This window comes from Neopelma chrysocephalum, unplaced genomic scaffold, assembly GCF_003984885.1.
Source record: "Neopelma chrysocephalum unplaced genomic scaffold, ASM398488v2 Primary Assembly neopelma1_97065, whole genome shotgun sequence".
NCBI lineage: Eukaryota > Metazoa > Chordata > Aves > Passeriformes > Pipridae > Neopelma > Neopelma chrysocephalum.
The window spans coordinates 1,079,507-1,095,498 of NW_020925707.1; the positions used below are offsets into that span (position 1 = coordinate 1,079,507).

The 15,992-nt window shown below is 35.9% G+C and overlaps 1 protein-coding gene across 24 annotated transcripts in view; it reads left to right on the plus strand.

The window, feature by feature from the left end:
- Positions 1-15,992, plus strand: part of MEF2C (myocyte enhancer factor 2C) — a 135,704-nt gene that overhangs the window by 68,972 nt on the left and 50,740 nt on the right. For all 24 annotated transcript variants that reach the window (XM_027671302.1, XM_027671324.1, XM_027671311.1 and 21 more), the window contains one exon: positions 1,582-1,785. In XM_027671302.1, the coding sequence (XP_027527103.1) occupies positions 1,582-1,785 (204 nt within the window). The remainder of the gene's footprint in view (positions 1-1,581; positions 1,786-15,992) is intronic.

Sequence of the window (15,992 nt, forward strand, 5' to 3'; positions counted from 1 at the left end):
CCAATCCACCTTTTTTTATAGTACATTGACAGAGGCTAAAATGAAATTTACAGTAAGAGGAATAACATTCGGTATACATTTGGGAGAATAAGTGTTCATAGTATTGGCACAGAGCCTCATCTTTCTGAGATGGTCTAGCAAATAGGGATTAGCAATACTTAAAAGTCACGTTTTCCATGGCCTGACATGCCAGGATTTTAAGGTAGTCTGGGGTTGCAGTTAGCATTAACTTGCATTAGGAGTGTGACAAGATAAAACAGCAGCCATATTATCCGTGTGCAGATGAATCTTCTTGCCTCAGCATTAAAGTGCAGAGATGCCACTGCTTATGGGTGTACAGGTAATGGTAGCAACAAGTGCAGAATTAGGCAGACCTATAAACTTGGTTGTGTGCCTGTCCTTGACCTATCAAGTACCTTGACTGCATGCTAAATTTGGTTAATTATAGGCTTAGCAAAACCATATTTTTTTCTTAAAAAGTCCTTGTCACTGAAAATTATTAGAGAATAAAATATGTGTAAAGAATCACATATATTTAATGAAAATTGCACATATGAAGAAACAGAAGGAGATAAATTCAACCATATAATTAAGTTAAACAGCTCTTGGTAGTTTCTTATTTCAAGTCACGTGTCTTACTGGAACTTGTAAGCTAATGGAGAAAACAAGAGGAATTGTTTGATGTGCAGGTCTTTCATTGTCAAAACAGTCCTCATGGAAAATTAGGGTTTTGTACTGAATAATTATACTTTTCATACTGCCTGCATTTTGTATGATGTCTAGGCATTCACTGGCATTCTGAGAATTTATAATCACATCCCTATTTTTCCTGGCCCCTTGTACTAAAAAATGGCAGTTCATATTTCTAAGGATATAGCTTGAAATGAAATAAAATCTCCTAGGTGGTTAGAAAAGACCTTTTTTCAAAGGTCTGACCAACTGACCAGCTCTTGTTTGTTCTTTGTTCATGCTTTAAAACTCTCATTTCTCACATGAATGTTTGCATTTTTAACACTTTATATTTCTTCAAAACTATTGTGAGCGTGTTTATATGAACAATGTATCGCTTTTATACTATTTAAATGCTGTATAAAATTATTTCTTTGCTTCAAATCTAGCAGGAGTTGAGGGGGTTGAAATCAAAGTCAATTGCTATCAAAAATAAGAATCGACTGCACATGTTCAAACTATTTACAGGTGTTAATCTGAGATGCAGTTTTTAAATATTGATGGGAAAGATGTATGCAGTCTAAAGGGTATCTGAATTTAGAAGTTAAAGAGAGATACAGTATCAACACTTCATAGCACCACTAAATGAAAACGTCTCATTCTCCTTACCTGTACCTCAAGTTTTGTGCAGTGATAATTAGGTATATTTCCTCCCTTATGTGACACACATACACATACATACATGCACATATATATTCTATTTGAAACTGTAATTATATTTATTCATTTGTCTTCTGTACATATTCAATTCAAAGACTACTGCAGTCACACATTATACTTCAGAAAAGAGGGTGAAGGACTACAGAGTATAACTTGTGGGTTTTTTATGGACTTTTTTTGCTTTTTTTCCAGGTGACCTTTACAAAGAGGAAATTTGGGTTAATGAAGAAGGCTTATGAGCTAAGTGTTCTGTGTGACTGTGAGATTGCTCTGATCATCTTCAACAGCACCAACAAACTGTTCCAGTATGCCAGCACTGATATGGACAAAGTGTTGCTGAAATATACCGAGTACAACGAGCCACATGAGAGTCGAACGAATTCAGATATTGTTGAGGTAAGACTTCATGTATTGCTCTGAGATAGAGGTGCTCCAAGTGAGTAGATCATACCCTCAGGTGACATAGCAGCAGGAGAGCAGAACAGGACAGAGATGTATTGGTTTGGGGGTTGGAGATGGTGAAGCCAAGACTAAAGGAAAGCTATGTCTTGTGAACTGTAAGTTTTATCCTGCTGAGTCTCACAGAAACTCCTGCAATGGGACCTTTGACTCCCTATTGTCCAGCTTTCTGTGCTGCTTTGTTCCTGTGTCCCATTAGTCCTCTCCATGACTTGACCATTACCTACCAGCTGAATCTCCTCTCTGTCTCCTAGTCTCTCCCAGTCACACGCTCTCCAGAAAACACTGCATACCTTGTCTCCACACTCCAAAAGTTATGATATTGTCTGTCCAGGGCGAAGTAAAAATACATTGTAAAAGATGTGAAAGAAGATTAAGAGCCGCTGCTTCAAGGCATTTAACTACCCCTTTAAGCTTTTTGATTATTTACAAAGGAAGGATATTTAATAAAATGCAAGAAAAATTTGCTTACAATCTACACAATAAAAATGTTTCAACTACAACATACAGAATGCTACTAATATAATGTAATAGTAACAATAGCAAGAATCGTATCTTGCAGAATATACCACCTAAGGAGTGTTTCTGCTGTGCCTTCTGCAACTGGACATGCCTATCTCATATTGGCCTTTTTAGCCACCAGTGCACTTGTAACAAACGTGGGTAGAGCCCTCCCCAAATCTTCGTTCGCGAAGCCTAGCCATGATGATTGAGTAAAGATATCAAAGCAGTAGTGTCAGAATGCTAGAAACACTTTTTAAATATTGTTTTTTGTAAATATATAGGGCAATTTTTAATTACAATTACTGAAAATTATTAAATAAAAATTAAAATTTTAAAATTTAAGCTTCTAATATTTGCAGAAAAGTCAGTTTACTTTAAACTGGGATTCACGCTATGCAAAATACATGAAGCCTTCAATGCTTTTGTTGCTATAGCAAAGTAGTCACACTGATATCTACGAAATGGATTATATGACCTATACAACGTCGGTTTTCAAAGCAACTGAGTGATTAGCCATCCAATATTATAATATTATAATTTTAAAAAGTATTGGAAGGTTAAAAGTCAGTGAAAATTTATTCCTGAATACCTTGGCACTTAGTTTTTAAAGGTGTTAGTTTCAGATTTTTAAAGAATTTATATGTTGTCTCAAATGAGACTTTGATGCTCTTGGGTTCTTCACCTGGGTCAGTCATACATTTGAGACTAGCAATGTAAGGAAGTTAGTTATTTACATATAATGTTTTTTATGGATAAAAATGCTGCATAATGAACATTGCTACACATGTTACAAAGAGTCACAGACACACCACCATAGATGGGCAAAAACTGCACCCAGGAATATATATCACCTTTCTGTCTATCCATATGTCACCATCTAGGAAGATACTCTTTTCCTTCCTTCATGATTTCCCTCCAGATTTTCTCCCGTATTAGAAGAGGATGAGGTTCTGACAGCAGAACAAAAATTTATGTGATGTAAGACTAGGAGGAAAGTGCATAATATCTTCCTCCTCTCCATCATCTCTTTTCCTCTCTTACTTTGAATCTTCTGTATAGACATGAAGCCTTTCCTGTCACTTAGATTTTTTAGACCCATGTCCTGTCCAACAGAATTCAAATTCTGTGTACAAAATAATGTCCCATCCTCTTCTAGTGGCAAAAAGCCAGAATATTCTTAGCAGAAAAGTTTCCTGTGATATCTTTACTTCTTTCTGCAGGCTTTCTTGTGGAAATAGGTGAGTAATCCAGTTAGGGTTTTATTGCTTGCTTTACAATGAATGAATACTTTTGATCTTGAGGACTATGGTTTTTAAAGATACCTGAGTTAAAATTTAAAATTCCAAATAATGTCTATTTTGTTATAACTTTTAGATTTTTCAGAAAGAGCACTCACTACACCAGCAAAATTCCTTTCTGCATTAAGAGTGGGCCAATTTGGATAGGCTGATAGGCAGTTTTGGATGCAGATGTGTAATTTTCTGGCTATATCCAAGCTTCGGTGGGCATCCCTTTTTACAGGGATGAAAGTAAAAGTATGTAATTTAAATGGAGCAACCTAACAACAGGCAGAAAAGGCCAAATTAAGTGAATGTTTATAGTTTTTCTATATGCTCTGTCAGCTTTGAATTTGTTTTGCTGTTATATTTTTCAATGTTTTGCCTGAAACATAAAATACTTAAGCTGCATTCATACTGATATGGTTTCAGGATCCAAGGAGTACTTCTGCAGGGTGCAGGTTTTGAACAAGACTATCATGCCTTTACTGGGTATTTAACATCATAGTTACAAGTATAGAAGAGGAATAGAGCCCCTGAAAATATACAATCTGATAAATGGCTTGACTCTTAATGAAGTTTAGGTATATTTTTAGGTAGAGGATATAAATCTGCCACACGTTTAAATATTTTAATTTATCAGTTAAACTGACTACATTACACATATTTTCCTTGTAAGGAGTCCATCTTCTTTTCACTTGCAGAAGGTTAGATTACATACTTACAAGTTTTTAATCTTGTTCTTCCAGAGCAATCAACAGCAGCTGAGAATCAGACAGTATAACTAAATCTGATCATTTTCAATTGTTCAATAACTATATTTCAGCAGAAGAAAAGGGCATAGCTGTACTCACAGAATTCTGCACAGTATTAGAGAAAGAAAACTTTTTTAGCCAGACTTATGAAAATTTGAAATATATCTGTCAACTGTATAAAGGTCTTCAGTTTAAAATCCAGTTTCTGTTCCCAATCAGCATAATATTAACTATTTAGTTACTTTTCAGTTGTGGTAGAACCATGTTATCAGTCATCAGAAGGTGTTATAGTTTCTTGGAACAATCTATATTCAAAGAAAATTAAAAGCTCTCTAATATGTAGCTAATTACTTTTAAGTTAAACCACTGCTACTCAAATAGAAAAATTGCATAACTTTTCATGTAGATCTGGCTAAAGCTGTTAATTTTATTAAGCAAATGTTTTCAGTTTAATTACTGGGATTAATTATATTTAGCATTTCTGAAGGAGTGAGTTTTCAGCCCATATCTTGTTATTTAAAGTATCAGAAGACAGCAAATGTCATACATCTAACCAACATTACACATTTTTCATTACACTATTTTTAGAGGAAAATTGGTCCTACCCAACTTATAGGTATATGATCTCAATAAACCTGTCTTGATGAAAAATGGGGTGGCTAATATCAAGAGAATTGTAAAGGCCAGTTCCTGTTATTCTTTGAGCTTTTTTTTAATGTTTTAAATAAATAGCTCATACTTTTTTTACATGTGGAACAATTTTATTTGCATGTAATAAATATAACTGAGATGGTGTTTTCCAATTTCTTCATTCAAAATGGTGTTGATTAACAGGCAGCTTGGTATATCTGAGTTTTTCACATCACAAAAATTATCTACCAGCTGAATGTGTTTCAGTTAACACCCACTAAATATACTTACAACGTAACTAAAAGACATTGTGTACTCATAAAGAGGAACATATTTTCATTCAACACTAGTGTTCATCCATTTCAAGCAAGAGTGACAATTATTTCAAGTCTTACCAAAATCTGTATGAAGATATGTATTAGTTCGGGGGGAGGAGGGGGGAAGGGGAAGGTATATTCTGAGACTTCTATATTCTGAGACTTCTGTTTAAAGATAACTAGATTCTTCAAACTGAAGCCTTTATGTCCTCAACCACCAAACCACTCACACCGCAGTCGTTCATTCATTCAATTTTCTTTCAATTAAAAAGTGGTTATTAGTTGCTGGGTATAGTAATTTCTTTTAAGGAATAGCAGAAACTGTGCAGAGTTTCTTCAACACTGGGGAAAAAATATTAATTTATTATTTATGCTACCTTCCAAGTGTGTATGTAAATACCAACAATAATATATTCAGCACAGTTGCATAGAACTAGGCAATAACTTTCTTACGGCAATAAGGAGATGGGGAAGAGAAAATGTCAGAGTTTTACAGCAGTTGAGTATGTTCATTATGCATTCTTTGTATTTATTAAAAATGAGGCCAGATCCTCTCCTTGTTTCTGTAAAACAGAAGTGATTGTAACACAGCTTATGTCAGTGATATTTCACTGCCACACTCCCCTGATTAACAAGAATCCAGCACTGTAAGCCCACTGCTTAGGAGCTCAGAAAGGACATCGCCCTTAGATTGAAGGGGGCAGATTTTATAACAGGAATACTGGGAAATGTTTGCATCTTGGCTTCCAATGGAATTAGAGCCCTAACAATGTTACAGAAATATGCTGTAATTCTTCAGCTAAACCATCAAACCTTTGCTGATTTAAGGTGAAACTTCTTGCCTGTTTTCTCTCTCACTGTCCCTTTTTCCTTGTCATTTCTTTCATGTCAAAGCATCAGCTACTGTTTCAGCTTTAGCAGACCTCTAGTGAGTTTTCACTAAGTCCCGATTTTGATTCAGTTTCTCGGGTACTGAGTTTAATGCCCTGGTCCTTTCTCTGTGTGCACATAAATCGTTCCTCCACAAATCACTCACCACTTTATCTTTCAGCTCTTTTTAAGCCCCCAATCCATCAATTTCTTTGACCCTGTTGCTATTATTGTCCCTCTTTCTCCAGCTGGTTTCTATTCCTCTGCTGATTCAGTGGTCACTGCCTTTAGTTCAACTTCTCCTACTAGGTCAGCCCTTTCAAATTCATCCCATTAAACCTCTCTTCCATTTTCAGACAAACATCCATCCACCTTCTCACTTCCCCTCTGTTATACCACTAATCACTAGTAGATAATAAAGAGGAACACAGACTTCTTTCATCTTTCTCTTTGCTAACTGAGGTTCTATGTCATGAGTGTTGATCACCTGCCAAATCTCTTAATTTTGCAAAGTTCACTGTGTAAAACTCCTACTTTGTGCGCATGGACACACATGTGTGATCTTTGCAGCTGTCTTTTACCTTACAAAAAGCTCTCCCATGAGCTCAGCGTCTTTCCTTTTCTGAAATATCTCTCTTGTTATCTGCTTTTGACTGTATCTTTTTCTGGCGTCTGGTTTCAACTGCTTCTTTATTTCTCTTTTTGCTTTTTTTTCTTTTTTTTCCCCCCCGATTCTTAGAAGGGTTTCAGGGTCCTCAACATAGACTTTTACATATAGGAAGATGTCAGCTTCTGCAATACAGTGTGATATCTTTCTACTTCAGTAATACCTTATCCTCATTTGGTTTCTCATCTGTACATTGTCTTACTTTGCATGGTTTTTTTCACCTGAATGTATATCAAGCGTATTATCCCCTTTCACCCACCTCTCCACCCACTCTTGCAATTTTGCTGTATTCTAGTGTACACTGACAGGTGTTAGCTCGAAGTATTTACAGTCCTACTTCAGATATGGCACAGTAGAACAGGTTGCAAAATAAGGTGATGATACAGTAACATGATTCTCCATGTAACATATATCAATACTGTTTCTGTCAAATAATATTTATATCTCTCTTGCCAAGGACTGACTTTTGACAGTTTCTGAGAGTCTTTTGATCTTCAACTCATCCTCAGTTTCATCCTTCTTAATCTTCTCCCAGTTGCATGCCAGTACATACTTGAGAGTGTCAAGTTGTGCTCTCCTTTGTCTCTCGTCTCTTGCTCTTTCAGTCTGACTGTTAGAGATTGATTTTTCATTACACCTGATGCTCCTCTATCCTCTTTTCCCTCTCCTTTCTGATGTAAATTAGGTAAGTATGGAAAACTTGAATTGGGTGAACTCTTGCTTTTTATTGATAGTGAAGATTTCATCAAGAATTAATCTGAACTACTCTAGGAGATTAATTATCTTAGGGCCATTTTGATGCAGCTGCAGGTTTGCCAAGGCAAAAAAAAAAAAAGATATTTCTAATTTGCAATAATATGTCACATTGTTAAATAATTTACACATTATAGACTCTTTTTTATGGATAATGAACGTCTAGCATTGTTCTTTTAACCTGATTTGCATAGGGTCATACATCTTCATTACTCTAGTAACTGCTGGTGAATTGACCTTTTACAGAGTATTTTCCCTTTTCCAATGGACTCCTGTATTTGGAAGAACAGTCTGAACACAGCAAAAGAATTGTGTGCCATTTGAAGCAGCATTTTTCCCTAAGAGGAAGAAGGGAGGTTCTGAACATGTGAAATTCTCCCTGCAGAATGCTCATCCTTTGTGTTTTACAGCACACAGGGCAATCTTCACAGACCTAAATGTTAAAATGGCATGGAACAAAGTAATACCAAGCCCTATAGGAAGGTGGAATTTAGAATTTTTTTCTTGAGTGTGTTTTGCTTGTTGAAAAACACATTTGTGCTCTGAAAAAAATGCGTCAAATGAAAGTATAAAACCAGTGATAGCAATAAATTCTTCCACAGGCTTGTATAAAAACTATCTTGAACTGAAAATCCAGTCACTTTTAGTATCACTAGCCACAACATGTTAGTAAGCATGAAATACTGCTAAATTTCCTTGAGGGACTTGAGAGTTTAAACTTAGTATGGCTTTAGTACATTAAAAGGTTGGAGTTGATGAGAATGGCACTTGGGAGTCCATGGGCAGTACTTGTGCCTGAGAGGAATACCATGCTCCTGTTTTGCTCATGGACTTACTGCACATTATCCCATCAATCCTTACAGATGTGCTGTGCGTCCTAGAGCACATGTAGGATTAGTCACCTGGTGTGGAAGTTCTGAATGAGACGAAGAGAAAAGAAAATTTCTTCTGTCAATTATTTCTAAAGGTCACAGAGCTAATGACTAGCTAGGAGGTTAATTAGATTCTGAAAGCCTCTTCATATCAATTAAGACTCTTATATGTATATTTGTAGTAAATAAGCTCATATAACTCTCTAAATGTTCTCTTTTTAGGAAAATTGAGGCAACTGTTGTAGCTTGTTTAATTTAATAGGTGTATTTTCTTCTCTTGTCATCATAACTTAATACTACATATAAACAAGCTGTGAAATACACACCAAGTCAGGTCTTGAGCTGTTGAAATCAGGGGAATTCTTTCAACTACCACGGGCTGAAGATCTGGGACAGTATAGAAAGTAAACCTGTATGTAAGAAAGGTTATTCAGGGTGATCTAAAGACAGTACAGTCTATTGGATACTACCCCGGACTAGAACTCATGAGACTTGGATTTTATTAATAGCTTTGCCAAATACTGTTATGTGACCTTGGATAAGTCACATTTCCTCCTAATGCTTCAGTTTCCCTATCTGTAAAATGGGGATAGCACTATTGATTTCCTTTGTAAATTGGTTGAAGACCAGTTGTTCAAAAAACAGGTACTGTTACCAGCACTATAGGCCAGGATATGTTTGGAAAGCGTCAGCTGGCCAAAGAATTTCCTCTGGATGATTATTTAGGCTTTTTAAACAGCTTCACCTTTTTTAATTTGTAGTAAATATGAGCCAAACCAGTATTACCAACATCATGTATGAGAAAATCATGGGACTGACTTCAAGATCTTCAGCATTTTTAAAATATTCCTTTGGTCTTTCTTTGCTTGCTGTCCTAGTATTGAGCCTTTGGAAAATGTGTTTGTAACCTAATATCCTTATGTGAGTTTTTTCTATGTTTTTCCTAACCATGATTACTACAGAAAAAATCTCAGAGGGGAAAATCTCTCATTTTCAAAAGTACTAAAAAGCTGTCCATTATATCAATCTTAATTTCATTTTTTAAAGCATCTACTTTAGAAATATGTCTCTTTTAAACAGAAACTGATATTCTCACCTAATCTTATTATTCTGTCAATGTGGGCTTCATGTAAATAGTAGCTATTACAAGACCATAAGAGAAACTTCAAAGCTGGAAAACTGTGGAAGGCAATTCTATTCTGTCCAAAGTAGTCCCTCAGTGGGACTGCTGTTCCAGTCAGTGGTAGTGACCAAATTAGTCCCTCTACTGCACCCAATAGGTAGCAATTTACTCCCTTCCTTCCACTTATCCTCATGAGATTTTTGACTCTTTATCTTCGCAGGCTATTGTTAAAGCTCTCCTTGATAACTCTGCAGCTTCCTGTTACTGTGCATTTAATGAGTGACAGACTTTTGTTACTTTTCAGTCTAGAAGAAGAAAGTCAGAGGGTCAGATGTGGACACTGTTCTTTTATTTTTCTCTAATATATTTCAAATTAATTCAGTATGTGTCACATGCAACTAAGAGAAAGTTGTCATACAGCTTTTGCTTTTTCTCAAAAACACAAACAAAAAAGTGATTTCCATTAAGACTTATTTCAACAAAGATTTGGTTAACATAAAACGTAGTTTGTAATTCTGATGTGTCTCAAATGAAAGTGAACTTGCTCACCTGAGAGCTTGTTTTTCTGTATTATGGAAGAAGAGAGTAGGAACAGAAAAAACTAAAATGGGTGCAAAGTTAGTTACTCTGAAGCCCATGGTACAGCAAAAGCTTCTTTTGAGTATAGTTTGAGGGAGGTCTGGTTTTAACCTTATTGAGAGTCAGATCATGTCATTTTTCATTTATTCTTTTGTAATAATTTTTTAAATATTTTAATAACTTAGCAAATTTTTTTGATGGATTGTTGTAAAAATGCTGCGGTGACAAAGGTGAAAAATACGTGCAGAATACAAATGTGTTTCAAACTCTGTTCATACTTTCTTTCTTTGTCAGATTGGGATCTTAAAGCTGTATTTCCTAAAACAAAATCTATTTCACAGATCACTGTTTCTTTCTCCAAAACATGATATATCTGGCTTGGAAGCTGGAAAAATCTTACTTGTCTGTGTAACATTCTCATAACTTAATAGTTCCAAAGTTTTATCCCAATCTAGACATTGGAAAACGTTCTTTGTTTTTGTAGTCACTGTTTCACATAGTAACAGCTTGTTGTATTTTGGTGTGTTTGCCAGAGGGTAGGTTTATTTTTAAATCCCTGAACTCTGAATTTTCTTTATTTTTCCAAGATTGGAAGCAGCTGAAATGCCTGGAGTTACAGGTTGAAGGGCTTGTTTCACAATATGAGATGGGAAGCCTCATCCCCACCCCCATGTGTTTTTCTTTTTTTAAATTTCTCCTAACAATGTCTCTTAACTGATATTTGTCTAAAAATAGAAAACATTCTAGCTAAAAATAGCTTGCCGTTCAGTCTTGCCAAGGAAAATGGAGAGGGATAGGCGTGGAATAGAAGGCTGAGTAATCCAGCTCTATTCATTCACAGATCCCTTTGAGAATGCAGGCAATAATAAAATGCCCTCAAAAAACCACAGGCCTGACTTGCTCTCTTCAGACTCCTAGGTGCCAATAAATATTTTAGCCCAAGGATATATTTTTTTTTCACTCATAGATCGTAAACACTTTCTGAAAGACAAGGCTTTGTTTCACAGAAGCTAACTTACTGTCAAAAATAGCTGACTTTCCTAAGGTCTTTTTTTTTTTTTTGACTTTCCATGTTTTTTAATTTATTTTCAGATAAGCAATGACTGCAGTGTTCTGTCAAGAATTACCATGAAATGTCACATATCTAGCATGAATGAATAAAACAAATAGATGCTTTTCATTGATTTCATGTGCCCTCAAAACTTCACGTATCAGTAATAAATAAAAATTCATTACTCTGATTCTGAACAGTAAAAGTGAATGAATAGACATTGTGTATTTCACTGAAAAAATCAAAATTTAGCTGCAAAGCACTTCTGCCTATGTAGAAGTGAAATTTTTCATTTATAATTGTTCTGAAACTCAAATTTCACTGAGATGGAAAGGGAGATTGGAATGGAAAGGTTCAGAATCTAATTTATTAAAAAATAAACCTGTTGAGAATGCTACAAAACAGGAACTTTTCATATGAGAAGCTGTCATATTTGAGAAAGTCAGTCTTGTTTTGTGCTGCAGTTTTTCATATCACATCATTACGGTATTGCAGTGTGAGGTATCAGTAATATTACATGGCAGAAAAGACACCAGGAAGGGCTGAGCATGTCATTTAAAACAAGAACCTGTGTTGTTGTTCTGTATGGTGTTTTTTACATTTTGGATTTTAAGTTTTTGTCTTTTGCTTTTTGTTTAAGTCTTACTAGTGGTCAAACACAGCAACAGGGTGTGGAAATGTCAGCACAGTTCACAGGATTATTTGAGCCTGAGTATTGTTTTGTCCAGTTCCTGTAGTGCTGCTTGTGATAAGACTCTGGAGACAAAGGACGATAATTGATGGAAAGTGACTTAAATCACTCCAAAAAGAATCAAGGTCCTTGTATTTGGGTACATCGACTCTTCTGGTCTCCTTCCTCCTTGTAAAGCATTTTGTCTTCTTGCATGTTGGCCCCCCGCTGCTCATTGTAACAGGGGCAGACCACAAGTGATTCCTTTATGCAGTACACAGGGTGTAATTGTGTCTGTGTGGTGTATTAGTAACTACCAAGGCTGAATTTGAGTATTGTATCTTCACTGCAAGCACGGAAAAATAGGACACACTACCCTGCATTACCATTTTCAACCTAGATAGTGAGCTACTTATAGCTGTGTTCCAGACACAAAGGTTTTTCTGAGCAAATCCATTTTTCATTTTCATCATTGAAATATCTCTGCTTCGTAAGGTAAATACAAAATGTGGTTATTTACCTGGATTCCTACACAGCAGTAATAATCACAAGTGTAGAAATACCACATCTTCTCTTACCTTACAACTATCTTTAATGCAAAGTCCTGACCTTGCTCCCTTTTTCCCCAAGACTTTTTGTTTTATTGGGCTCTCATAAGCTAATGACTGTGCTTTGTCAAACCAATATTAAAGATTATGCAACACTGAGTTTCTAGCAAACTCAGTAAGTGATGCACAGATTTTCATGTGCTTACACATGAGCAAGGGTTTTATTTAGTGTATAAGTATTTCCAGATGTGGGCCCTTAGCCACTACTCATAGTTGCATTAGGTTAAAAGAGCCCTACAGTATCAGAAGCCAAAAAATTCTGCTATGCAAAGTCCATCATTCAGGTTTTATTAGATCACTGATTAAAGCCTATAGTGGCCAATGGAAGCCTTCTGACTAACTTCACATCTGTCTGGTTACAGTTCCTGGCACAGACAACAAACAGTTTCTGCAGATTCTGTCACCTTTTGCACTAAGCAGCACTAAAATAGGTCTCAATTCTAAAAGGTTTTGTAGGAGTCCCGTTTTAGACAGTAAAACTATTCATAAGAAGAAAATTGAATGCTCCTGCAAATCTCTGCAGAATCATGTCTCTTTCTTTGAAACAGTCCCAGTGTCAGGAAGAGTGGCAGAGTTGGGACCTAAATAGTTCATACTATGAGTAGCATTTATGTATCTATACTAAGAAGTAAAATGCCCTGCTACAGAGCTGGGAAAAAGTGAACCCCTTCCCTGAGTAACAAAGGCACTCTACAAGGGCAACTTCATCACCAGAGAGGATCGGCATACAAAAGTCAGTGTAATCCTGGCTTTTTGCCTACTTCAATCACCTGCTAGGGATCTGGCATGTAAAATGTTCTTCTCAGGCCAGAACACCTTACCCTTTTCTTTTACATGAAGCAAAATACCTACATACCTCTCCTTCCCTGGACTGCACACAGTTAACACTGTATGTTCTTGAGATGCCTTTCCACAGTTTTCATAGCTCTGGCAAAAGTTCTGTTAAACTTCAAAATATGCTGACTTTTCTACCTTGTTACAATAAGAAGGTATAAATTAATTATTTACTTGTGTACTATAAAATTTGCATCCATTCTTTATGTATTATGTACTTCATATTGATTAGACTCCATTTGCCCTCAATTCAGGGAGGCATCTACGTGTGTGTTTATATAAAAGACAATTCAATTGAATGTAAGTTACCAAATTTATGCAGCTATAAAACCTCAAACACGTATGATTTGTTTTCTACATTTTTAATAATTACAGGTCTAGTGTTCAGCTGTGAATTAATGTCCATAGTCCAGAACTGTTAAGCATGTTAAATCTTAAATAGCCATTGTTCTTTGCATTAGAAGACAGCCTTATAACAGAGCTTCAATCAACATTTTTTTTATGAAGAAAGTTATAAATCCAAAACATTATGGTTTTATGTTTTCCTTACTTATTTTTGCCATGAGTGTTTTTTTATATGGTTACTAGTTAATGGAGGAGTAAAATTATTAAAAGTTGCATAATCTGTGTTCTAAACAGTTCATTAATTTTTCTGTATGATAGATAGTAGTGTTAAATGCCAAAATACGTGATACATTGGATATGCTTGCATTTCAAAAATCTCAAACCCATTTATTTATATCATCCTGTATAATCTATGGACAACTACATTTACATTTTATAATACGGAGTTATAAAAATGATCATTCACTTTATTTTGAGTTGTTCAAGTAAAGGTTTGTTTCTTTGATCAAATGTTCCAGCACAAAGACTGTTCAAAGAAAGCAAATTATAGAAGAGTTGATAAGAATACTTTAAACAACACACAGCTGATATAGATTGATTCAAAAGAGATCAAAATCTTGACAAAGAAGCAGTTCCTAATGGACTGCATGGTGTATATTTAAATTACTACAATATTATCATGGCTATAGCATGAAAAACATAAAAACATATAAATTTTCCTTTCATTTTTATGCTGCAAGGCTTGGTTATTACATACTTCTAGCATGTTCACATCAGTAAGCTGGAAGCTTTACACTTTCTCTCTTGTGCCTTAGCAGCTATGCTGTACTTTTTTAGCCTATGTGAGAAGAAGCTTGCCTCCTTAGACGTAAATTTTCACATGACCCACATATATTGTTTAACTCATGAATAAAAATTCATAATTATGCTCATTACTTTTCATCCTATATCTGAAAATGTTTCACAGATGTGACTAAACAAAAACTTTAAGAAGTGACTAAACACAAAATGTTTAAAAATTATCCAAAAGCCTCATCTGGATGCACATGAACTTTGTGAAGGATCTGTTATTTAACCTTGAAGATTACTATGGACCTCTACTGTCCTTAATAAGTATTAATCCAGTCTGATCCAAAATGGAGTCTTTTGCAATCCCACCTCAAGATCCAAAGGATTTCAACAGACTTTCCTCAAGCAAAAATGCCATGACAAGCCATAGAACTCTGTCCTCTGTCTAGTTCTGTTTCTCTGACCCAGTGAACATTGCATTTGCTAATGAACAAAAACAAAATATTAAAGAGGAGTGCAGAGGTTTAACCTATCTACAGCTTTCAAGAGCATGGGAAGCTGGGTAAATCCTACCCCTTCTGGGGATATGGGAGGCAATAACTTTGAGTTCATTCAGATCAAGGAAGAAACAGAACCTGTGTTTCCATTTTCCAGTTAGTATGCTTCTAACCACTATCTGTTATACAGAAAATCTGCAACAGCAACCTTTTATTAAAAGGAACAGTGAGTCTTCCCGGAGTCTTTGAAAAGTTACCTGTAGGAGGGGGCAGTATGCTTGAGTCAATGCCTGAACACCCAGTAGGGCTTTATGGACGAAGGCGTCTCTGCAGCCCTGGGTGAACAGTGTAGCTTCTCATGAGGGATAGGATTTCCAAAAACCCACTTGCTTGGTCTGGGTCACTCACAACTTCATCACATGCTGCAGGTTTGGATCCTGTTCTGTAGCACCAAACTCTTCCGGTGCCTCAGATCCTAACACAGTGTGAATTCCACTCTGAAGATCAGGTGCCTAAATAGTAAGTATTGCCAAATTGAGCTTTCTATCTCCCTAAATCCTTTATTGGATCTATTCCCTAGCCCTTTTTTTGTCACAAGACCCTTCCTTACAGCAAGGGAATTGCAGCAGGGTGTGGACTGCTCTTTATGGTTTCAGTGTAAGCTCAAAGCAATGTGGCTAAGAAGGAACACTGCTCACTGACCATTTGCCTACCCTGTCACTTAAAAAAGTGGCTTTTTTCCAAAGAATGCTTGCTGTCATTTCGCTGTCCTGGAGACATCTTCATTTCTGGCTTTCGGGTTGGGAGAAGGTGGAGGGGTGGTAGTTCTTCCTAACTAGCTTCATTAGCAGAACCCTTGAACAGCTAGGACCCCTAGCTGTAAATACCTATATATGTGTAAATATAATTTGACAATTGTGAATTGACCTGTATCAATAGTAAACAGATTTTGTAGAACTAAACTCACCTGACAGTAATACCCATGAGAGATTCACAACTGTAG